The sequence below is a fragment of the Balaenoptera ricei genome, chromosome 4, assembly GCF_028023285.1.
Source record: "Balaenoptera ricei isolate mBalRic1 chromosome 4, mBalRic1.hap2, whole genome shotgun sequence".
In the NCBI taxonomy this organism is placed as follows: Eukaryota; Metazoa; Chordata; class Mammalia; order Artiodactyla; family Balaenopteridae; genus Balaenoptera; species Balaenoptera ricei.
In genome coordinates this window covers 63,210,364-63,236,146 of record NC_082642.1, presented here as the reverse complement: position 1 = coordinate 63,236,146, position 25,783 = coordinate 63,210,364, and the positions used below count along the sequence as shown (strand labels likewise).

Below are 25,783 nucleotides of genomic sequence, written 5' to 3'. Positions count from 1 at the left end.
TTTATATGTAAATTTTGTGAAATAATTGGTATGAAGAGTACATCGTTAATGTCATGTGCTGATTATCTTGGTTCAGTCATTTAATAAACCATCGGCAGCTATCCACTTTGTACCAGACCCAAGGCTGGGTGACAATTTGCACAGATTTGACTCTCTCATAAGTAATTCCACAAAACAGTAGGACTGACAAATCTGTATGTAAAGTATGATAATAAGACCACGGATAGAGATTTGCTTAGGCCCCCACGGAAGAATAGACGTGGGGCATCCGTACTGCCTGGAGAAGCCTCTGGGGACCACAGTGAAGGTGGGCACTGATCTCACATGTCGGGTTTCACATCGTGGATGACTGTGTTTACATGACGGAGGCCGATACAATTGCAGTACCTCAAGGGCTACTCACCAGAATTTCACAAAGCCCTCTGCGTCCTCCTCATGTCACATCATCATCACCCTAAAACCCACACGTCACCCTAAAACCCACACGTCCTGATACGTAATATACCCTTTCTTAAAGCATGAAGAAAAGATAATGTTTTTATTTGACCTTGGAGGGTCTCAATCAGTGAGCTCAGCCTTCTACTCTTAAGGGCTTTGATGGGCCCGTGCAGTGAGTGGAGATTAAAATATGACCCTTGCCCCGAATCAGGCAGTGCCCAGGATTTCAATGCAGGAGATATTCTTATTTAGAGTCACATATGATCTTAGCAAACTGAAAATATTCATTCTTCTGTGGCAAATATAAGGAAAGAAAAGAAATCATACCTAATTATACTCCTATCTCAAAGGAGAGCTTAAAATGTCCAAAAATGGAAAGAGAATGCAGGATATCACTAAGAATTCTAATCAAACTGGTGAAGCAGGTTTTAGACATCTGGTGTTGACTTTGTCCCCACAGTATCTTATCTTCTTAAGTTCCCTCAGTGGTAATTGGTATAAGTAGTTAAGCAGTTTAGTTGTGGGACAAAAAAAATGTCAAAAAACGTACAAGGTGGCTGTGGAGGGTAGGCTGGGGTTTACCTCAAAGGGGTCCTTGTGTTGGGTCTTCTTAGACTTGTAAGTGATAATGAAATAGATCTTCCCAGCAGTGACCTTCTAGCTGCTAGCAACTTGAGTGTTTCTTAGATTACTCTTCCTACTTCCCTGCACTATCTTGGTATCCCTCTCAAGCATTAAACGTGTCCAACGTGGGATGCAGGGTGCGTGATGCCCTGCCCCCGCCCACAGAGCTCCCACTGTCCTCCTTGGTCCTGGACCCTCCTTTCACGCGGTAGCATAAGCCGGAAATCTTTGCACCATCCTTGGATCCACTTTGATAACGTACTTTGAGTCAGTCACTGAGGCATTTTGCATTTATTGCTTAAATACATTTTGTTTCTGTGCATTCCCCTCCCTCCATCAATAATTACTGCATATACTTGAATATTACAAAGCTAGATTCCCTTCCTCCTGCAAAACTACTCCTCAGAAAAGAGGGGGTCTCGTTGTACTGGAGTGAGCATAAAGCCTCTGCTATTTCTGGGAGCTCTCCCAATTGCTTTATTTTAAACCACAGAGCACTGTGTGAGGGAGACACACTGGCCCAAAAGGGCCTCGTTTAATGCGACTAGATATTTATGAAGGGCACCTGACAAAAATCTATTTTTTGTTTTTAAAGGATGTGGCAGCATTTAAGATAGTGTGGGTATTTATTGCCAGGAATGTGATCTCACAACGGTAAATGCAAAATATCTTTATAAATAAGCCTTTTCACTACCCTCCCCACCCCTGCAAAAACAAAACAAAACAAAAACACCCCCAATACGTTCAGGAGTTAGGGCTACCAAAAGCATGAATCTGCACCTCCAAGACAAATGGAGATGTCAGCTATCCTAATTTTTACCAAATATATGTGACTTAGGACGTTTCCAGTGACCGCATCAGACAGAGATTCCACTAATGCTGTATTCCAGTGAAGATGGGTGTGCTTCAGAAAACTGTCAGAGGACTAAAATGCTGACTTGAGGTGATGCAGACGCAGATGTCAGACATGCCTGTGAAGAGTTTGAATCAAATTGGGGAGACGCGGATGGAGGGACAAAAGTGACCTATCTAAATGTTTTATATTTCCCTATTAATTTCACTTATGTAACTGAAAATAACAAGGACCATGATCTTACGTAAACACTTGTACATTCAGAAAAGTACATGAATCTTACGTATGGAGCTCAGTGAATTCTCACAAAGCAGACAGTGTGGAATCAGACCAGGAATCAGACAGTTGCCAGCACCCAAAAATGCGCCCTCCTGCGCTCTTCTGGGAACTACCTGTGCACCTCCCACTGCCAGTAGGCACGGTGTGAACAGGTCCTTCCTCCTCTCGCCACGGACTAGTTTCGCTTATTTTTGAATTTTCTGTAAGCAGACTCATTCAGTAAGCGCCACTTTGCTGTCTGGCTTCTTTCCTCAAGAATGTTTGTGAAACTCAAGTGTTGCTTCATTCGGTTTCTCCACGTTGCTGAGTGGTTATTTCATTTTATGAACAACCACACCTTATCCATTCTCCGGTGATAGATGTTTGTGTTGTTTCCATTTGGGGAGGGTTGTGAAGAGTCTTGTTCTTCCGAGTCTCCTCTGTGACTTCCGGTGACTGCATGCCAGCATTGGCTTGGGTACCTATGTGGGACTGGGATTATAGACCACACAGGATATCCCTCGTCAGCTCTGACGGGTGCTGGCAAACAGGTTTCTGAAGTGGTTGTACCAAGCTCCATGCCCATCAACAAGGTAGGAGGGCGCCTTTCTCCATATTCTTGCCAGCTCGGTACTTTCTGTCTTTTTTATTTTAGTCATTTTGAGGGGAGAATAGTGGTATTACGTTATGATTTTAACTTGATTTCCCTGATGACTTAACCCAGCTGACCACTTTTTCAAATATTTAACCACCATTAGGATATCCTTAAGCGTCTGTTCATATTCTTTTTCACTTCCCACTCATTTTCACTCCTCTAAAATTTTGTATATTCCAGTTGGAAAAGAAATCAACTTTTTTTTTAAATCGGATTATCTTCTTGGCAGAACTGGACATCATCTTATATTGGGGCAATATGGAAGTTATTGAGGTGACCTCCTAACTGATCCATCAACCTCTCCTCTCTCTCAGATCCTCTACTCCGTCTTCCGTGCTACCCATAAAGTTATTTTCTATACGCAGATCTGATCAAGTCAATTGTAGCCCTATCCCATTCATTCTCTCCCCTCCCTGATTACCTACCTTCCTATCGATGCTATGCTAAACAGAGTGTTTCCAGAACTCCCCTTTGAAGGGTCTTGGGGAGCAGGCGTTGGGCGGGTGTCGAGGCACACTTGCTAAATATTCAGATTATCAAGGCTCTTCCCTGGAAATTCTGATTCAGTAGCTTCCAGTGGGGCCCCAGGAATCTGTGTGATGAACAAGCACTCCAGGTTATTCTTATTTTCAGGGAAGTTTGAGGAATACTACAAACAGGTTGATTTTGTTTTTGCCTCAGTGCTCTTACATGTTCTCTGTCCACTGTCTGGGTTATTCTCCTCCATTGGAAGGAAACATCCGCACAAATGTTGCCTCTGGGAATCTAGACTGACTCCTGCAGGCTGAGTAAACCACTCTGTAGTCAGTGAAGTCTTACTCCCGATCTTCCTCATAAACCTAGTCCACGGTGGCTTTCCCCATCTCAGCTGATTACATGTGCTGGTTTTACCTTCAGTTTAAATTCAGAATCAGCTGCAGCTTGCACACAGTCCTACTCTCCCGTTACACTCGGGCCTGCGTGACTGCAGAAGCCCGCGACTAACTAGCTTTCCCGCTTGCATCTTGGGTCAGAGTGATCATTATTTTAAAATCTAAGTTAACATCACATGTTCCTGCTCAAAACGCTCCAGTGGCTCCCCATGTCTCTCAGAGTAAAAGCCAAGTCTTCATGAGGTCCTACAAGACCCATCGCCATCTGACGCCTTCCCCACCTTCACCCTTTGACCTTCTAGGCTCACTCTGCCTCAGTTGTTCTGGCCTCCCTGCTTTTAGAACATCCCAGGTATGGTTGCACTGTAGAGCTTTTGCACTTCCTGTTCTTTCTATCTGGAACACTTGCCCTGAGGCGTCTGTAGTACTAACTCCTTCACCACGTTTTTCAAGTGTTGGCTCAAACGTCTCCTTCTCAGTGAATCCTGTCTTGACCACCCTATTTAAAAGTGAAACCTGATCCATCCTTCCCACAACTCCAATCTCTTATACTCCGTTCTTTTCTCCCCCCCGTGGCATTCACTGACTTCTAATGTACTCTTAATTACGTTTATCATTTACATCTGTCTGCAGAATATGAGTTCCCCAAAGGCAATATTTTCTACTGTTGTGCTCACAATATATTCTCAAATATCAGAACAATGTCTGGCATATAATAAATGCTCAGTGAATATTTGTTTGATTTGTAGAATGTAATATTAAGGATGCAATAGAGAAGAGGCCTTACATAGTATCTCTTTATAAGCCAGGTTTTTTATGAAGCCTTTTCCAAGATATGTTGCATACCTTCACATTTTGAAGTGAAAACTTGACACTGGCGTTTGGATGAAGCTGGGGTTGCTTGTGTACTGCTTCATTGGTTTGAAGGAGAAGCCAGTTGCAGCCCAGCTCATCCTCCCTGAGTTGTGTGTATTCTCTGAGATACAGGTGTTTTTTTAAAAAATTTATTTATTTATTTAATATTTATTTTTGGCTGCGTTGGGTCTTTGTTGCTGCACATGGGCTTTCTCTAGTTGTGGCGAGTGGGAGCTACTTTTCGTTGCGGTGCACGGGCTTCTCACTGCGGTGGCTTCTCTTGTTGCGGAGCACTGGCTCTAGGCGCGCAGGCTTCAGTAGTTGCAGCACATGGGCTCAGTAGTTGTGGCTCGCAGACTCAGTAGTTGTGGTGCACGGGCTTAGTTGCTCCGCGGCATGTGGGATCTTCCCGGACCAGGGCTCGAACCCGTGTTCCCTGCATTGGCAGGCGGATTCTTAACCACTGCACCACCAGGGAAGTCCCGAGGTGCAGGTTTATACAACAGGGTTGATACTTGAGTCCTGGATGTTAGGTTTTTCCCTAAAAAATGCCAGCAAAGATGCTGGCATTACTTGAAGTGTCCGTAGAGGCAGGTTTCCATGAAGAAATCAGATAACTTAAGAAAATTAAATGTCTTTTATGTTTGGTTCAAGCACATCGATTTTGAAAAGTTTATGCATAAATTCTTAGTCCCATTATAAAACCAATGTACTTTTGCCTATTTTAGCCCATCTGAAGAGCATTCTTATATACCCTTGCATCAGTTTTGGGTGACCAGAAACCTAATCTTCTCTCTCATGCATTATTTCTTGAAATGCTGTGATGCAGTCCAGCTGAAATCTGATTGCTAGATAAGCACATTACTCTAGAGGGTCTATTTATATACATCTGATTTTAGAATAACTTTTACTTCTATTACTGTGAATTCGTAAGTTTCTAATGTATACGCATATGTACTTATTCATGCCTTTGAGAATGTAACTTTTACTTTGTTGAGTCCCGCATTTTCATGGGACAGGAGGATAATTTTTCTCTTAGCTTACCAAGAGATTATATGTAAAAATCTGCTGGCTCAGCAGGTCATTCTGTCATCCTGGCTTACCTAACCTTTGGTAAGCTCTGATTGTCTTCTTACTGTTTTATCTGTCTTAGCCTCCTCTCACAACCCAAATTTGTTGATTAGAAGCTTTTTATAAGAGTAATGCCTGTACTTTAGTGTCTCCCAAGGGGCCTGGAATACTGCTGGTGCTATGATAGCTCTGAGCAGCTAAGAGTAGAATTATCAGTAGCTCACCACTCAAAAGAATGCCAAGAAAAAGACTTGTGTGAAGACATATATCTTAAGTCAGCTAATATAATACTTGTTTGAAAAAGCCGAATCTCAATTAGATAGTGTCATGAGGGAAAGCCTTCGTATAGTTTTATCCAAAATAAGAAAGGCAGTTAGGCACCAATTCAAACCATGGTTAAAATTCCATTTAAATGACTTCATAAACTGTATGCATTAGCAAACTTAAAAATAGACACTTCGTGAACTATTATAGGAACTTTATTGTGCAGTAAAAAAAAAAAAAAAAAAATACAGCAATTGCCATGAAGTAGAAAAATACCTAATCAGACTGTCCTTTTTTTCTCTCAGCATTCTGAAAACTTCTATATTTCAGGGCTGTGATTTAACTAATGCTAATCTTATGAGCCTATACATCAACAGATAAATTTATATTTAATCTCTATTCTGTTAGCTGTCTATTCTCTGGGATATGTGAGTACTAATGAGCCAACAAATAGGGAAATTCAGTTAAAAATGCTGGGACTTAAAGGATGGCAGGCAAATGAGGAAGAGAATGAAATAGCTTCTAAATGCATTCATTTATTTCGCAAGAATTATTGAATACCACTAGATATTAGGAGCTGGGGGATTGGAACTAAAGTGGTAGTGAGGGTTGGGAATATAGAAGAGAAGGAAAGAGGAGCTAGCCAATCCCAGCCTTCATGGCACCCATAGTTCATTCATTCATTCATTCATTCATTATCTGTTGAATGCCTATAACTCACTGTAACAGGGATACAACACTGAAATAAATCAAACCAGAAATTCTTGCCCTGACTGAGCTTATATTCTAATGAGATAGAAAGGCAATAAATAAGGCCCCCAAAAGTAAAAAACTTAGTAGAAAGAGTTAAGGACTAAGGAGAAAAATGAAGTGGGCAGGGAGCCTGGAAGTGTTGAGGGTGGGAAGCAGGTGGCAGTCTTAGACAGGTTGTCCAGGAAAGGATCTGATGAGGAGGTATCTTTCTAGTAAAGATCTGAGGGAAGTGAGGGAGCTAGTCGCACAGATACCTGGAGGAGGAGCCACGGGTCTGTCAGGAAGCGGCAGTGTGAGGTGCTGAAGTGAGAGCTCGCCTGGCATGTTCGGGGAATAGTGAGGAGGCCGCTGGGGCTGGAGCAGGATGGACGATGGGGTGAAGCCTCGTGAGGGCTGTGGGTTTCGCCCAAGGCGTGACGGGAAGCCATTGGGAGGTTTTGCCCCCAGGCCTGCAATGTGACCAAGGGAACTAACCATAATTCAATTCAGCCATCAATGGTCGAGCAGACCAGAAAGGTTGACTTGTACTGGAAGTTGTAAAACCGGAATGGGGTGAGAAGCCAAAGCTGGACTTGATGTTTTAGGAGTTACCTGTGAGAAAAACGCTCCATGAGTCAGGAGGATGGGGCAGACTTTGTGGAAAGAGTGGGGTGGAGACACCAAAGAAGAGCCTTAGGGGCACCTTTGCCCACTCACGGGGGCTGGAGGGGGATCCGGTGTGATCCTCAAAATGGTAATAGGTGTCCCCCTTCTTTTGTCTTTTTACTTGTTTTATATGGGTTGTTTTCTAAGAAGATCTTTGGTATTCTTTCTCAGACCTCTTATGAGGTGAAATTATGAAAGAAGGAAGGAAAGGTAATTGCAAAACTGTATCTATGATGTTGTCTTCATGTTAATTACCAGCTCATGGTGCAGCGGAGGAGGTGGGTGGGCAAGTGGCTGGCCTCCAGCCCACTTCTGGCCAGTTAGAACCACAGTTGAGAACTGTTCGTAAAGATATAATAAATATCTACGATTTTAGGCCTAAAAAACCAAAATAAAGCAAAACCTCAAGGGTATTATCTTCTGAGAACTATAGTGATTTCAATTTATTTTCCTTTTTTGTCATCACTCTTGCTATCCTACTTAAAGATCTTCAGCCACAATTATCAAAACACAAATTTGTTCATTTTAATTTTTATCACCTGTAAAATGATAAAGGTACTCGCAAATCAGTGTTTGCACAAGTTGAATTGTGTGCCTTTCATACCAAGACTCGGTTGTGTGTTTTTTTTAAATAAAGATAAAACCCTGTATTGTCGTCAGGACTGAAAGCAAAATTTCACAGGCCGTTGCTTCTGCCAAAGAAACCTTGCCCTCTCTTGGCTTAAGGTGTTAAAACACTTAGCAGTGTTTTCTGTCTAATTTTAAACTGTTGTTTTCTAATTCTGAATTGGAGCAGTTTGTCATGGATGAAATGTCATAGATGTATATTTTACCCCTATGTGGATGCATGCACCTAATTTCTCTGTGCCTTTCGGATGGAAGTCAGAGTTAAAATGGAAAATTGCTGTCGGAAGCTGGCATATTTTTAAACTCTTGAGTGAGTTAAGGGGGGAATAAAAACTCTTTCCACCCTTGACTTCATGGAAAATATTAAACTCCTTGTCAGTAAGCAGGGGAGATGATGAGTATTGTGGATTTTCATCTTTCTCTCACGAGTTCTTATGATTCACATCCTATCCGCGTTGTAGTGTTGGTCTGCATTAATGATCTTGAATGCCGAGATTGAACCATTATTTTTATACTTATTTTTTTCTTGAACCTGATGGGTGCTTTGAGAATATTAATTATATACCTTTTTTGTTGCAAAGGTTCTAGCAGTTTGGTTTCATCTTGACTGATGCCCTTGACTTCAGAGTATAAATAGAAAAATAGAGATAGGTGACAGGGATTGATTAGCAATCTTCCTTCTAAGCAAAACAGTAAATAAACCTATCTAGATAAATCACCAGCCCCAAAGCCTGGAGAATGCATGCTAAAGAATTAAGGGTTGTGTGTGTGTGTGTGTGTGTGTGTGTGTGTTTAATTGATAGGGAAATTTTCTAGAAGAGCCACAAGAACACAAAGATTCTATCTGGTCCGTTTTGCTGTTCTTCAATTTTTATTAGAAAATAGGCTTATAGGTTTTACTAAGCTATTAGAATGATTATTTGCAACCCTCCCCCCTTTTTAAGGGAATTTTTTTTTTAAAGTAACAGGAAACTGCGATCAGTATTTCATTGCTGTTTCAAGTCTCTCTCTCAATATATATGTGTATTACTTTGTTATTATTAGACTTTAATTGTAGGGTTGAAAGAGCTCAGGGAATCACCTGATTCATCCTCTGGCACTTTTAAGCCATCACAGATAGCTGAAAAAATATTTTAGTATTTTTCTGGCATTTACTCTGTGCCCTGCCGTGTTTGAAGCACTTCACGTAAATTAACTCATTTAGCCCTGACATCCACCCAAAGGGATGGGCACTGTTTTTATTCCCGTGTACCGTATAAGGAAACTGAAGCACAAAGAAGTTCAGCAACTCTCCCCATAAGGAATGGATCTGGGACTTGAACCCAGACACCAGAGTCTGTGCTCTCGACCTTTACGTACCGCCTGCCTCTTTCCTTCTCCCATTCTTTCTAGAGTTCCAATTCTAAGGGTTAATTTTTACTCTCACTTTCCTTTACCTAACGTGGTTTCCTCAGCCTATAGTTTAAGGTTCCTTTTCGGTTTTGGGTTTTTTTTTTTTCCTTTTTCTGAGCACTTCTCCAGCTTTCCGTCAGTCACTGCTGCCCCATTCTCTCACCTTCCTCCTCGGTGATATTCTCCATCCCTCAAACCATTGCTGAATTCTTAGGTTGTATATCAGGACTAAAGCTGGTGGCTGTCATAATGGCCAGTTCTGAGTAAGACAATATTAATCGTACAGTTACCTCACGGTTCCTCACATACAGCCTCTGTTCCTGTTCACCACATCTTTTTTCTGCTGCATTTGCAAAAGCACGTTATTCATGCCTTAGGTCACGCTATGAGTGATGCCATTTTATGGATTCGTGGCTAGTCTCAGATTTCCCAAGACCTTTGGATGTGGACTGTAATCCATAAACATGCTCTCCTCTTTGTGGACATTGTATAGCATCTCTTTAGGAGATTTAGGTGATTTCGGAAAGTGTCTAACTGTGTATCCTAGGATCTTCTAGCTCTTGAGACACGCTGCTCTTAAGATGTCGAATGTGTAAATCCCCATTATACATACAACTGTCAAAGACAGTTTGGTCGATGGGGACTTTGGACCGGCCGTTGGCACATTATCCTCCTGGCTGAATCGCAGGGAAGAGAGTAAAGCATGGAGCACCGTCTCCCCTACCCCCCACATAGAGCACTCCTCACCCCAGTCCCCACACCCCCTCTCCGCTAGGTGGGATCTAGTGGCCCCTCCGCCCTTATCGAAGATGAAACCTGCAGATGAGTTTTCTGCTGCCTAAACCAAAGGTAAGCGTTCCGCCGTCACCAAGTGCCATGTGACGTTGAGTGACTGCTGCCGTATCTTATTAAGTCAGGAAGAATTTCACAGGATTAAAAGTTGTAACTACAACGTTTGCCGCCATCCTTACCCTTCCATGATAATAGTTAACATCTAGAGTCTGAGGTGGCTGGGGACGGTGGTGAGCAGTCCCCCACGTGTGTTTTCTTGGCTGTGCTGCTGCTGGGTTTTGTTGTTGTTGTTATCTTGGGTGTTGCTGGGCTGGATTGTCTCCCCATAATGGTCCTGACCCCCATTCAGGAGCCCCCTAGACTCAGGACCCCTGCTGCCACTTTTGACTCCGTTAGAACAAGATCTTGACTACTTTGCCTGTTGACCCTTCTTTGCAAGTGATGTACATGCTTTTGCTGAAATTGTCTGCAATATGTCCAATTAGTGCACCCAGATTCCCTATTACCCGGCATGTTTATGTTCCTGTGACCCTCTACCCAGACCGTGGGAACTTTGGCCAGTGGATTGGAGATGAGGGAGTGTTTTTCCTTCCAGCTGGGGAGCTTAGGTGTTCCCATGGCATCCTCTTCTTGCCTGTGTATATCACGGTAACACTGTAATTTATCTATTCCCCTGTAAGCCTCCACTACCTGACGGACATTCTCAAAGACTGTGAGCAGGCAGTTCTGGGTTTGGCTTGGTGAGGTTCCCCAGCACTAGTCTTTGTTTTCCCTCCCTCGTTCCAAATGTCATTCAAGATGGTGGTGTTAGTACCAATCCAAGGAACCTCTTGGTTTTAATAGGCTTTCAGGAATTGGCCGAGAGACTTATATACTGTACACCTATATGGTTGAAAAAAGTCTAATTTCTCAACAATGGACTTGGAACCAAGCTTTTTGGAACACAGCTGCCTTTAGTCCGATTTCAGCACCGCTGTGTCTTTGTCCCTGTGATGTGTCTTCCAGCAGTGCCTTTCTCCTGTGGTGCTCCCATCTGCCAACTTGTTCTTCACTCTCAAAGCCAGCCAAGAGATTGTCGCCTCTTTGAATCTCCCCTCGCTCCTCTCCCATCCCGAGCTCACCCCTCTCTTTCACTGGGTGAAAGAGTCCCGATGGGCTTCTGCCTGTTTTCATTTCATTATGCCAAATGCATTTAGCTCTAATTATTTAAAATTACCTAATCTATCTCCTGTGTTGGACTAGAGCTTCTTGAGGCCAAGGCCCATGTCTATTCATTTTGCATTTCTACTCATAATATGGGGCCAGGTCCATCGCAGCAGCTCAATAAATGTGGAGCTGGATTAGATCCCTTTGTAATAATAGCACTGGGGGAGGGGGAGGGATTATCTGGTGAATGGAATAGGAACCCAAGTGGAGAAAGGGAATGGAGCAGGTCATTATTTCGATGACTAATGGGAGGCTGAATTGAGGGGAAAGATGAGTTTGGGGCAGGCATGCCATCAGGGGACGACACCACACCAGTTTGGGTGGCGGCAGGCCTTCTAGGAGTTCTGGACTGAGATGCTAGCAGAGGTGTGAGGAGAGCTAGGGGCTGTGGGAGTTGTAGATGGAGCCCTGGGAATGGCAGGTTGCTATGGGACGCCAAGATGAGAGGTGCAGTGTTGGGAGAAGGGGAAGGACCCTGGAGATGATGGGCGTGTTGGAAGGAGGGCAGAGATAGCTGGTAACTGGCAGGGGTGGCAGTGGGGAAAGGGTGGGGGGAGGGAGGGGCAGGGGGTCCATCGGCAACAAGCAGATGTCAGGGAGGGGAGTTGCTGGGACCACGGCAACTTCAGGCGGCCAGCAGTGTCGGGCAGTTGTATGCACTGGACGGCGGACAGTCAGTGACTGGTGATTGAACTGTATCTTTGGGAGTCATGGGGAGCTAGGGATGGTAAAAGAACCAAGTGACGGGCTTGGCTGAGCTTGCAGGGAATGAGATCATTTGTGACCATAATGCTGAACAAACAGGATTAAAGGGCGCGTCAGAAACGTAACTTTGTTCTCTCTGCCTCTCCCCTCCTCTCCCCTATTCCAACCACTCTGCGGAGCTGGGTTTTCTGTCCCTGCATGAAATCTAAGACAGACTTCACTACTTTTCAGCTTCTCTCAGATCAAAAAAAATCTTCCAGTAACTTTTATCCATAAACACAGTCTTAGTTTAGTAAGGATCATGTCTGGTCTAGTCCAGTGCAGTAATACATATTTTTTTCATTTAAAGGTAAAGCTTCTAGCACTCTTGCAGCTCCCATTTGCTGTAGATGTGAAACCTGTAGTGGGGGAGAGAGTCCCGATGGGCTTCTGCCTGTTTTCCCCCTAACACATCTGCTCTCTCTCCCCGACTCACCAGGCAACTCCAGCTACTTCAGAGTAGATGGGGGAGGTGGGGTTGGTAAAATGCAGGAAGGTCCTACAGCAGGACATCAGTTTGCCTTGGGTTTCCTGCCATGGCAGATGTAAACCTGACTTGTTCCTTTGTGGGCACTTGTATAGGTTCTTTAGTGGGGAGAGTCTCTCCCTCCTTCATCTCTGTGGCTATCTTACCTAAGTTTTTCCTGACATGGTGGAATCCACCTCTTCTTTCAGCAAACCTTACTATGCTGCTGAGGTTTCCTCACCCACCCAGGCATCTTTAACTGAGACTCACTCAGCTCATGTTGACTTGGCAGTACTTATGGGATATCTGGCTGGAAATCCTCTCCTAGCACCTGAGAGAGAGGTGGGAGCTGGACACACAGATGTGAGGGTCAATGCTGTGTAGATGTTGGCTGAAGTCGTGAGCGTGGACACGCTTGTCCGGGAAGAGACCTGGAACCTCACAGAGACTCATGTTCCAGAAGCAGGAGGGCAAGGAACTGGCCAAGAAGGTGGAAGCCTCTTCCAGAGTGCTGGTTTTACAGAGGGGCAGACCGCATAGGAGTCAGCCCAGAATTATGTCTATTATCGTTTCCATCTTCTACCAACAATGTGGAACTTAAAATGCATACATTTTAATTTTAATTGTGAAAGGACTCTAAGCTGTCTTCTTCCTGTTTTGAAAATTGATGTTAATTTTACCTTAGAATTTCTAATTCTTTGAAGATAAGTTTTAACTTTTTTTTTTCCAGTTGTGTATGAACACAGATCAAGATTAGAGAAATCCTTGCAAAAGGAAAGACTTGAACATAAGAAAGCGAAGGAAGGTAAATAAATAATGTAATTTGTGTTCTGTGTTTTTATCATACTCTTCTTTGAAGCATCACGTACTTGCTTTACTATTTTTTTGCGAAGAAATTTTTCAAATCACCCAAAGTCAGTTTTATTTGGTGGGTGGAGAAGGAGATACCAAGCAATATGCTATACGTTGTGCGACAAAATAATTCCTGCTCAAGACTAGATTTAGAATCTTTCATTCAGTTGGTGCCACTTTGAGGTCATTCATATATTGGTTATATGTATTGCTTTGGAAATAACACACAGTTTTTCTTTGAATATTATCAATGCATACGTTACTAACACCTGAAACTTCTGTCCACAGGCATCCAGGAAAGTAACAGCATGCATTGTCCAGAATATGACAAACGTTATATAAACATATATGTATACATGTACATTTAGAACGTAATGAATTGATCTTATCGTACGATGTCTTTTAAGTTATACGCCTGTTTTCATCTTGTGGTAAAGGCTTTACTGGCACAACTGATTGGTTTGGTTTGAAAAATTAACATTTAGCACAGGTATTAGGCAATGCTGTTGATTTTTATCAGAGTTTTTCTATAAAGCATGGAGCTTATACAGGTTGTGATTTGAAATTACCTGCATTCTATTTTTATTTATTCATCTTTTTGGTAAATCTTGAGATTGAAGTGAGGTGTTCCGTCTGATTACCTTGGTGTGAGGTAGAATGAGGGAGAACAGAGGAGGGCAGTGTGGGCTAGGATGTTTTACTGAGATGTTTAAGATCATTAAAATGCTTTGATAGGATTTGGATTTCCCTTGTCTTTGAAAGCAGAGTGATTTTATAGAGCCATCTAGTGGACAATAAAGCTTTAAGAGCATTAAAGGTGGTTTGCACAGCTTGATTTCCTTTTCAGGTCCTGAATGATTTTCGTGTGCCATCTAGTGGCTGGCAATAAATCATCTCTGTCCTTAGGTGCACTTCATGTTTTTTTTCTCCTTAATTTCATGGACAGTTCATCACCAAGTACACATTCTAAATGAACTTTTAATCAGTTGGTTATAGTGTGTATTTTGTTGATACAAGATTCACAACTTTAAGGTAAAGAGGAAAATTATATAACAGTTTTTTTCAACTCTTTCTAAAGCATTAAAAGACAAAGTATATAAGTCACCAAGTAGATTGTTTTAAACCTGAAACATTTTTTAGGTCTGAGTAAAGTACGCCTATGTTCTTTTAGATGTCTAAAAATGCCACAGTGAATTAACTTTTACTCTCTTTTCTCCATTTTGTATTTTCTAGATTTTCTGGTTTATAAATTAGAAGCACAAGAAACACTAAATAAGGGAAGGGTGAGTTTTTTTTTCTCCCTTAATTTTTTATTTCACGAAACTTGAAAGAGGGGGAAATACAGCGCAAAACCTTTTACTCTGTTGATCATTAGGATTGAAGGGCTGAGATACATTTCCCTGCCTCCCTCCTTCCCTCCCTCCCTTCCTCTCTCCTTTCCTTCCTTCCTTCCCAAGAGATTCTCAGAGGAAGACCTAAAAACTGTTCTTTTGAAACCTACCTTCCTTTGTTTGTCACATTACTGTGATAGTGATAAATTGGAAATAGCCTTAATGTTCAACCATAAAGAGATTATTTTTATTCACTCATTTATTAATTTGTAGTCTCTCTTTTCTACAGAATGTGATATTTATTTTCATTTGCCTTTGCACGACGTTACTGTCACTTGCATAGACATTGCTGTGTAATGTCTGGCACGGTACCTGGCCTAGAGTTCCCATGTTCAAAAACATTTGTGGAACGAATGAATACATAAATGATATTGGCAGTTTAAAAAGTTTTAAAGTCCAAATTAACTGGAGAAAAACAAGTTTTTCTCTTACGTTAAGAAAAATATGTAAGCATTGGTTGAATAAAGCATTGGCGTTTTGGGGTATTAAAACTGAGAAGAGCCTGTCCCTTGAATAGCTAGGAGGCTGTCGGCTTTCAACTCTTACCTGCTTTTAAAAGCCCTAGCCAGAATTGTGTGTGTTCTGTTGTGCATTTTGTAATGTAATTTATTACAAATTAAAATGGTAAAGTTATCAAATAAAATGATAAAGCAAAAATGCAGTTCATTTAGAAGCTGCAAGAATATGAAAGAAAGAAGTAATTGAGGCTGTGCTCGTACCGGTGACGGGTAAAGCAAGGAGTGGGGCACATAAGATAGAACAACACAGCAGCCTGGGGAGAGAAAACTTTCAGGCGGTTTGTGGTTTGCACACTCACTGGTTATGGTTGCCCAGGACTGCACTTGTGTGAGGTCCACATGTGAAGATACTCCACTGGCACACAGAGACACACTCCTGGAGCGCGTGCTTCAGCCATAGGTATAGGCTCAAGTTTCGGTCCTGGCTCTGCTACTAAAGGAAATGTTTGCCCTGGCCTGTTCCTTAGCCTTTCTGTTTCTCACTCTGTGAGTTGGAGTCTAGTTGGGGTAAAGTCACATATGTAGAATTTCTTAGCGCTGAAGCTCAAGGCAGGAAAGTGCCTTTTCTCTCCCTTCCCGGAAGCCATGCGAAGCTGGTGAGGCCTGGTTTATCTCCTTTTCCCCTTGGAGCACCGGGCACAATATATTGCGCCACATCAGCCACATGCGGTGCTGCATCTCAGGACAAGTTCCCCTGTGCCTCTGGCATCAGTTTTTCTTCTCAGTATGAGAGTGGAAGTAAATCACCTCCAAGGGCCCTGTCAAGCTGCTGTTTGTTTCTTTGTCCATGTCCATGATTTTTCCATGAGGGGAAAAAATGGATGGATCTAATCCGTGGATCCATCAGGATCCATGTCCTGATTTTTCATTATTAAAGTCTAGCAAACTTAGAGCAATGTGAAAACTTCATTTCTGCTATTAAGTAAAGAGATGGCCTCAGAATTGTCCTGTTTCGAGCTTAGAGTTCATTTTCACTTAACACAAGTGAAATGAGTGAAATCCTTCCATTAAGACCTTTAAGCTCTGGTTAGCAAAAGAGCCAAATTTGTTACTTTTGTGTTAACTGTTTGCTTTTCAATTTACAGCAAGATTCTAATAGCAGGTACAGCGCGTTGAATGTCCAACATCAGATGTTAAAGGTGAGTAATTTAAAGTTGTTCTTCGTGAATGAATCAAAGGATTAACTAAGTAACTTAAGTGATCAAGGAAAGTTTACAGAAAGTTGATTTGTATTGTGATATGGTATATTAAAGTCATTTCTGGCTAAAAGTGATACATAATTGTAATGCTCCATCATGTTTATTACCTGATTACAAAGAACATATTTAGCTCATTACACATTTTTTCTAAATCAGGCTCTCTGGTCACCTAATTTTTAATTTTGTTCTCTATCCTTTAAGGATTTTTGTTTGTTTTTTAAATCTAATTTCTCAGAGTGGTTTTTCTTAGGTATTTTCTTTTATCTTAGTCTCACTGGAGGCAGTAGAAGTATTAAAATGTTGCCTTCCTGTTACTAATGTGTAATAAGTGTTCTGCCTATCACAGGAGCACAATTTATGTTTAAAGATTCTCCTTCCTTTGTTCTTGGATAAAACTCATTATTGTGTCAGGAAAATTGAAAAAAAGAGAGAGAGAGATGCATTATTTCTGTTCAGGCCAGAAGAGATGAGCAGCAGACATTATGCCACCCTGCACAGCAGGGAAAAAAACCGCGCCACTGTCTCCAGCCCCTACCCCCCAGCTTTTTGTTTGGTGTTGTCTTTTCTCCTATATCAGTAGGGCATATGCTTTTTATTGAAACCAGCATCTTTCCTATTATCAAGAAAGCAATACATGAATTAAAGCAGACCACCCTTTCACATTAAGCATTTGGAGACTGTAGAATTTATCTAGATTGTGATTACAGTATTATAATCAGGAGTAATATACGTAAGAATCATTCTATAAGCAATAGATTTATTACTTCCCCCAAATGGAAAAAAGTCTTTTTTTTCCCCCCCTTCTTTAAACTGGGTTACCAGGAAGGCTGAAAATCAAAGAAGGGAAATAAAAAATGTTGCTGGGAAAACATCAGATTGAAAGAGGCAGTCTAGAGTATCCACGGAGGGGTAATTTTTTCGTTAGCTTTACCCCGTTTCCACAGTAACTTGAGTCCCTGGGAATTTCCCCAGTTCCCTTCCTTTTCCATCTCTCATGCAAACTTCCAACTTCTTGTTGTTCCCATTAATGTTAAAAATTCAGGAGAAAATTATTTTTGGCCATGATCGCAAACTGTTCATTTGGAATGGAAGGGAGCTGCACATATTCGAAGCAAGCTGAGGAAAACGAAGTCTACTTCTTCATTTGTGCTTACTTTCTGGCAAGAGAAAGACTACGCTATCGAGAGACAGATTCTGATATAATTTAGAGAATGTACATCCCTGCTAAAGTTTTCATCTTTGCAGAGTCAACATGAGGAGCTAAAGAAACAGCACAGCGACTTGGAAGAGGAACACCGCAAGCAAGGAGAAGACTTCAGTAGGACATTTAATGACCACAAGCAGAGATACCTGCAGCTGCAGCAAGAGAAAGAACAAGAGCTTTCTAAGCTAAAAGGTATTTGGAAACCTAATTAGTCAGTGTGCATGGAAATGAATACTCATATTAACGTTTGAATAGAACAATAGACTTTTGTTTTATTTTGTTTGTTGCTTGGTGATTGATTACCTTACATGTGGTCCTTTACCAGTTACTTCTTACTTCTTTATGAAGTTTCACACTTATACTTATCTCTTTGGGTTCGTTTAGGGAAACAGAATAGAATACTTAGTGTTTCTCAACGGGGCACATTGGCCATGTTGGGCAAGACAGTTTTCTTTTTAAGTGTGTTGTGAGACATTTAGCATCTCCAACCCCACCCACAAAATGCCATCAGTGCTCCCCAGTTACAGTGATGCATTTCCAAATCTCCACAGGGGCATAAAGACTCCCTGTTGATCGCTAATAGTAGCTTCAAAAAGCTCAGGCTCTGGAGTCAGACTGCCCTGGTGAATGCCTCTTCAATGACTAGTTTATATCTGACCACAGGCAAGTTGTGTAGTGTAAACCGTCCTCATCTGTAAAAGCGGGATATTCATAAAAAGTATCAACCTTGTAGAGTTGGTATGAGGATTGCATTATGCAGAGCACCTAGAACAGTTACTGGTACATGGTAGACCTTCAGTCTATATTAACCACCATCAGCATCAGCATCAGGTATTTTCATAGTAATATGGAACAAAATATATCACTTCTAAGTACATGTGAGTTCTGGAAAAGGGCAATAGCATATTCTACAATCACCTATCCAGGTACTAAATAAGTTTGAAGTGTGAGATTTGGTTTAAAAACATACATGGTGCTTGCAGAAACACGGGTGAAATCCTGGTGCTTTGCAAAAACACGGGTGAAATCCTGGTGCTTGCAAAAACACGGGTGAAATCCTGGTGCTTTGCAAAAACACGGGTGAAATCCTGGTGCTTGCAAAAACACGGGTGAAATCCTGGTGCTTTGCAAAAACACGGGTGAAGAACAATTTCCTGGTTTTATATAAAATGTCATCATAGAAAGAAATTGTGTGAAGGGTCCTTTGGACTTTTCTGCGCTTTTTTTTGCAATGCTTTGTCTCAAAGTATTACAAAATAATAGGCTAATAACAGTATTCCAAAATAATAGGAATACTTTGTAAGTATTCCAAAAAGGCACCTGGGAGTTAAATAGCCACTGAGGCAGTTTACAAAGGGTTGAGGTGGTCTTGATGGAGCCAGATGTCAGCAGGTGACACCCAAGAGATGTAGACATGTAGGGGCCTTGGCTTGTTGGTGGTGAGCCAGGTGGTGAGGAGTCAGTAAGATAACAAAATAGAGAAAGGAAGAGACTAAACACTGAAAGTCCTTACAAAGGTGGTAAGAGGAAGAGAGAACCAGAAGACTCCATTGTGCAGACAGCACTTGCCACCCTGGGGATGCTACACCTTTGTGGTGAAGGAGGACATTTGACTTGTAGGATCCACTGTTTAGCATTTTCAAACCTGAGCCAAGCTGAGGAAATATATTTAATTATATTGCTATTAAGGAGATCCATTAAGGAGTGAGAAGTAAAATTTTCTAGGTGTCTGACCTTGGCATGCTTTACATAATTTAGTTCATTCAATTTTAGTAATAGCCCTAAAAGGCATATTATCTTGTGTCTACTCTATAGTTACTTCTTTCTTTGAAACCAAGTCCATGTATAGTAAAATTTTAACAAGAAATCAGAACCATGGAAAATAGGAGGATACTTGTCTGTGAGTTCTGCATACTCAGATAGTTCAAGCCTGATGGCCTGGTCTGAGCTTCCTAGAACCCAGAACAAAAGGAGAAATATAGTAAGTGATAGGGCTCTTGTCATCAGAAGAGAGAATCTACCAATACCTTGGTGGGTGAGGGAGCGACAGAGAGAGACAGAGATGGAGACAGAGGGCGAGAGAGAGAGAGAACAGTATTTTTGGTGTCAGTTAATTTTTGGAAGAAGTTTCTCAGAGAGACTTCAAACAACTTAATGTGACAGTGACTTTAATGACACTTTGGTAAGTGATTTTCACATCAGCACTTTTGTTTGATTATGGTCCCTGATAGTAAATTAAAGATAGACGCATCGTGATAGACGCGGGTCTGTAGCGGCAAACCTATGACGTGTGTAATCCGAGTAGTCTTTGGCAGATTACTATGACACGAGGAGGGAGTTTAGAATTTAGAATATGGATAGCTATGAGCTGATAGCATATAAACTTAGATGATTATTCTTCCCATTATCGTTACAAGAATAGCTGACACTTAACAAATGTTTTCCATGTGCCAGTACTGGGGGAAACTCTTCGTACAGGTATCTTATTTAAGTCCCATAACAACCTGCAAGGTAGGCATTATATTTAGTCTGATTTAACAAGTGAAGAAATTGAGGCCTGCTAAGGTTAGGTAACTTGCTCAGGGTCACACAGCAAAGGCACAGGAGACACCGTCATTAAGGTTATAAACTGAATTCCTTTAAAAGCCAGCCAAGTTCGGGTGTTTCAAGTGCACGTGTGCCTGTGTGTAGACTGAGGGCCCATCCAGCCGATAACACGCTTGTAGTCCTCTTCAGTTGCCACAGTGTCCTGTTTTGACCTTTGAGAAGATCCGGTGTGACGTGTAGGTGGACAACCCAACCACTGGCCACAGTTCCCACCTTGTTCTTGATCTCTCCCCAAACCCAGTCACGAAGCCAGCGCCCAGGGATCAAGCAGGGACTCAAGTGGAGTGAAAGTGGACAGAAAGTACGAGGCGGGATGGTGACTGGCACCTTCCCTCTGTGCTGAGGGCCACCCTGGAGGCATAAAGTTCTGCCTGCAGCGGGTGGCTGCCACTTTGGGGACGGTTTGCCCCACGTAGTGCAGGTCCACACCTGCTGCTGTCGCAGCGTAATTCTTAACAGCACCCCTTCCACTCTCAACAGTATCTCCCGTTGGAAATGAGTCATTATGGTCACCCAGCCACCATTTAACTTCTGCTGAGTGCTGTCTCATGAGAACTGGCCTAATGTTGCCAGAGTCTTATTAGACCCAGATTCTTGATTTTTAATTGGTGACAGCCCTTCAAATGTGGAAGACACTATGTGTAGGCCAACACTGCAGGGGCCAAAAAAAATGTTTGTGTGTTGGATTTGGCCCAAGCACTGCCAGTTCATTGCATCCAGATACAGAAAATGTGGGAAAATTAGCAAGAGGTTGTTCCCTGAACAGTGGAGCTTGTGGTTCAGGAGGTTTTCAGACTTTACTCTGATTGCTACAGTCTCACATGGTAGCCCTGGAAAGAACTGTCCTATAGCTATCGGAGGGAGAATTTGGATCAGTCAAGAACTCAATGGTGGGAGAAAGAAAATATATTTAGAATTTTTGAGCAGATGGGGTGTCTCTCTGTCTCTTGTTTATTTCTTGAGTTGCTTTTGTAACTGAAATACCTTTTGGGGACTGTGGAAATTATTCATGCTCTGAGAAATGTGGTTTTGCTTTTTGATAGCCCTGTTTTTAATTTGTGAAGAGATCAAAATCTTAGATGACTCCTACCCATTACATTTCATTCCTAAGGGTTTGCTTCTTAACAGAAACATTTCATTTTCAGCACAGGAGTAATTAAAAATCCTTAACTTCTGCGACGTGTAGCTTGTTTAAATGTATTTAAACCACTGAACCAGATTGTATTGGGTTGTCCAGCTGAATCCATGCCACATCCCAAAATGGTATAGGTTTTGTTGATTTGGAATATTGTACTGTCAAAGTTCAAAACAGTCCTAGAAAAAGTTATGTGAGGCTTTAGATGTGAAAATAATAGAATCAAGAGCCCAAAAGGCCCAGGGCTTTACGCATGATTTTCCTTTTTCTAAAATAGAATCCGTGTACAATTTGAGAGAAGAGAACAGACAGCTGAGGAGAGCGCATCAGGACATGCACACACAGCTGCAAGATGTCAAGGTAAAAAACAAAAAACAAAAAACCCAGCATTTGACTGTTTAGTGTTTGCCTGCTTTACTTTGTAGAGTGACCTTAAAAGTCGTTCCCTATTTGACATGCTTTACAGCGCACACTGTTATTTTGGGCTTTGCATAAACTGGACCAGGCCCAATACTTTTACCACTTCTGCATCATAAGCTAAACGATGATCTGGAAATCCCAACATTTCCATTAGTACTGAAATGATTCTTTTGCTAGATGGCTCAATCTTAATAAGCTTTTTTTTTTGGCAATATAGAAATACCTTTAATATCTTAAGTGAAAAATAAGTACATGAAATAGAATGCAGGCTATTATGATAGCTATATACAATTATGTAGAGAAGACCGAAAGGAAACATATAAAATCGTTTGTAACTTATTTAAGGATAGTGGGATTATATATTTCCCCATCTATTTTTCAAATATTCTGCACTACTGTTACAATGTTTTAATAATAAAAATGTTAATTCTAATATTATTAATAATATTTTTCACTTATGTCCAGTATGGCTGTAATGTTGCAGGTTTGTTAGATTAATAAGCTTTTTATTTACAAAGGTTTATTAATAATGAGAGGTATTTTTTTGTGTGTGTTGATTTCACTGTAAGTGATTGTGATATTTGGGTAGCACGTTTTAGATTGTGGAATACTACATTAATCATAGTCTTCCCTCTACAAAGATTTTGGAACTTAACAAATACTGCAAAAACAAACAAACCAGCAAGCAAGCAGCATCTGGGTGCTCATGCCACTGTCTGCCCAAGAAGAGTTTGTCCTAGAATGTTAAAACTCAACCTGTAAAATTCTTTTCTGTGTAGCAACAGCATAAGAATTTACTCTCCGAGCATGAACAACTTGTAGTGACTTTGGAAGACCACAAGAGTGCACTAGCTGCTGCACAGGTTAGAAGGGTAGCGGCCTCTCTGGGTTCTTTTTAAGTCTGCTTAACATTTCTGAATTCCTCTTTGCGTGTAGTCTCTTAAAGGCCAGGCTTCACTGAGTTCCTTAGGACAGAGCTTTCCTGATCCTGAAGATCATGCATGCTTTCAAAACTTGATCAAGAGAATATTAAATAAACCTTTGATTTTTTTTTTTTTTTGCACTGGCAGTGTGGTGCATATTACTTTTTCTACCCTCCTCCAGCCCCTGCATGCAGTAGTCTAATACTTGTTTCAGTCACAGAAATTATCCCACATATGTGGTCTTTTGCCACCGTATGACCTGTATTGACGCACGCTATATGATCTGTAGGATTTTATGATGCTAGCTACCTAAATAAATGATTGTCAAGCTCTATATTTTATTCCTCCCTCCCTTGCTCCCAGCTTTACAGCCTGCACACACTGCTTTTGGGACTAGGCTTATGTGTTGTTTGGTCAAATTACAGGAAATAAGAAGAGCTCTCAAGTCAATAGAGAAGGAAAATGAGAGTCGTAAGCTTCATTTGTTCAAAGCCTAGAACAGTCCTCGGCACAAGGCAGGCCCTCAGTAGACACTTACTGAATGAACAAATGAACAAATACAAGTGTTGGAGAGCTTATTAAAGTAATATCACATTGAGTGTTTTACAGCTTTCTAGTCGAAGCAAAGAAATAGGAATGGCTAGTTTAGTTGCTATGTCTTCTTAATCACCGGTCTTCACTTTTCTTCTCTTGGAAGAATGAAAAGAAAAGGGCAAAGGAAAACCAACTATCTGTGCTTACCAGGAGACCATGTATTATCTTTTGTCTTTATAAAATTATTAAAAGAATCATATGCTGGGCCCTGATTCATCTCAGAGGCTGTAGCATCTGTGTCTGTGGGGCCCTTTTTCAAGGCAGTCATTGATTATCTCCCTACAAAACTGTAGCTGTGTGGTAATTTTTTCCATGGGTATAAATTAAATTGACTTTAGAGGATATTATTACATTCAAAACCTTCTTTATAAAATTTTTACCAAGTATTATTATTTTCTCTGAGGCTGCTTTTCATACTGAAAAATGTGACAAACCAATTTGAATACTCTATGTACTATAATAGCCCTAAACATTAGACTAAGCAACAATGTGAAAATTCAGAAAAATATAAGTAAAATAGTTCATTTAATGACCAAAACCAGATTCTGTCGTAAGCATCCTGGGAGTACTGCCAACAAGGTTTTGCAACAGAAAAAATTTTTTTATTTAACTTACATATGATTTTCTATTTCTTTCAATAGCTTTTTGGTTCTTTTGGGTGGGGCCTCCAAGTTTCTCCTGCTCTTTTACCCCTGTATTAAAACTTTCCCCAGATCTGCTCAGAAAACAACTGCTATTTCAGGCATCTACGTCTCTCATGTAAATCATTTTATGAGATTCTGTCTTGACAACCTGATTTTTAAATGTAATAATTAAGGGCGGGAGAAAGCAGGAACAGAGTAGAATTTGAGAGTTTACAATTTATCAGGGATTATCATAATAACTTTATGTACAGAATTTTATTTACTATTCACAACCTACTGAGTTATAAAATATTGTATCTTTTTTATATCTAAATAAAGTAAGGTCAAAAGGAGTACTGTAGCTGGCCCGAAATCATTGCCCAGAACCAAGCTGGAAGCTTAGGTCATCCGGACATCAAAGTCACACTTAACTCTTCAGCTGGAATTTGTGGAGACTCCCTGTATCACAGTTACCTGGGCCTTGCTCCAGACCTACTGAATCATCATTTCTAGGGTTGGGGGGGTCCAGGAGCCTGCATTTTTAACATGATCCTTCCATAATTTAACATGATTCTTAATGCACGCTAGTATTTGAGAACCACAGCATTACTGCCTTCAAAGGTTATGTATCTAGGAGGAGGAGAAAGAAGAAAGACTAGAATATTTATCTTATTAAAAGTATCACTGTGTGGATGTCATCTTTTTTTCTTTGACCTCCAAAGTTGGTTTGCAAATGTTTTGGTAGATTTCTGGGCTAAGGGCCACTGTTAGCCGTATGGCACGCCTTTGTTCAAATGATAAAGAAGCACTCCCCTGAAACAGATTTAGCAAGCGGACTTCTGCACCTCTGTGTGAATTAGAAAAAGGCAGAAAGGGGGTGGGAGAGCACCATGCAGGTGCACAGCTGTGGCCGCAGGAGCACGACTCAACCAGCCTCGACTCCCGCTCTGCTGTGCACACTGAGGGCGGCGGCCCTGGCCAGCAGGCTCTTTCTTTCAGAAGAGATTTCTGGGTGCTTTGTGTTCATGTAAGTGTGTGTTTACACACACAGTATTTCTGTTTTAGGGTTACAGTGTTGGTGCATATGATGAGCTAAGTATAGTCTCTTGGTTTTCCTACTTAAAGTGTCTGATTTTTTCCGTCTTTCTAGCTTCTTGTATTAAAAATATCACAGACACACACACACACACACACACACCCTATCACATATACACACAGGTACGCACATATGAGTATATGAGTATATTCTAGACCTATGCCTTCATTAGTGCCTTTGTTGCTGTAGAAGAAAAGGACATTCAGAATTGAAGAATAAAAATCCAGCCTCATTTCATGCCTATGCTATTGCTTTCCAAAACTGCAGAGCACAATACAGGAAGCGTTCTGGAGAGGAAGGGACCCTATGTGAGCACATATTGACTGGAAGAAGAGGGTGGTCTGAGTGATTTTACATATATATTCAGTTAACTTATTTGAAGCCTATGGTTCTTTTCTGCTGAAAAGTGTTACTCAGACCATATTGGTAAAAGATAATCTGCACTTATATTTATATAATTGTGGAATTTTAAAATAGAGTTTAATGTCATAAAACTGATTGCATAGCTTTCTTACTTTTAATAATGATATTTAGACTAGAAATTTATATATAAAAATCCTGACTTAGTTTAATGTAGCATGGGAAACTAACATCTGTCTTAGATACTTTTTCTCTGTTCCCTTTAACTCTAATTTGCATGTGCTTAAAAATGGTTGAGCATGTCCAAGTAAGTATAGCTAATGCATGGAAGCAGTCTGCATATTTA

At 41.2% G+C, this 25,783-nt stretch overlaps 1 protein-coding gene across 4 annotated transcripts in view; it reads left to right on the top strand.

Moving 5' to 3' along the window:
- The window catches only part of GOLIM4 (golgi integral membrane protein 4), a 75,001-nt gene that overhangs the window by 29,123 nt on the left and 20,095 nt on the right, over positions 1 to 25,783 (top strand). For 2 of the 4 annotated variants that reach the window (XM_059920484.1, XM_059920483.1), the window contains exons 2-7: positions 13,246 to 13,320; positions 14,601 to 14,650; positions 16,362 to 16,415; positions 17,721 to 17,871; positions 21,699 to 21,781; positions 22,621 to 22,704. In XM_059920484.1, the coding sequence (XP_059776467.1) occupies positions 13,246 to 13,320; positions 14,601 to 14,650; positions 16,362 to 16,415; positions 17,721 to 17,871; positions 21,699 to 21,781; positions 22,621 to 22,704 (497 nt within the window). The remainder of the gene's footprint in view (positions 1 to 13,245; positions 13,321 to 14,600; positions 14,651 to 16,361; positions 16,416 to 17,720; positions 17,872 to 21,698; positions 21,782 to 22,620; positions 22,705 to 25,783) is intronic. The other 2 variants (XM_059920486.1, XM_059920485.1) reach the window with 1 other exon arrangement.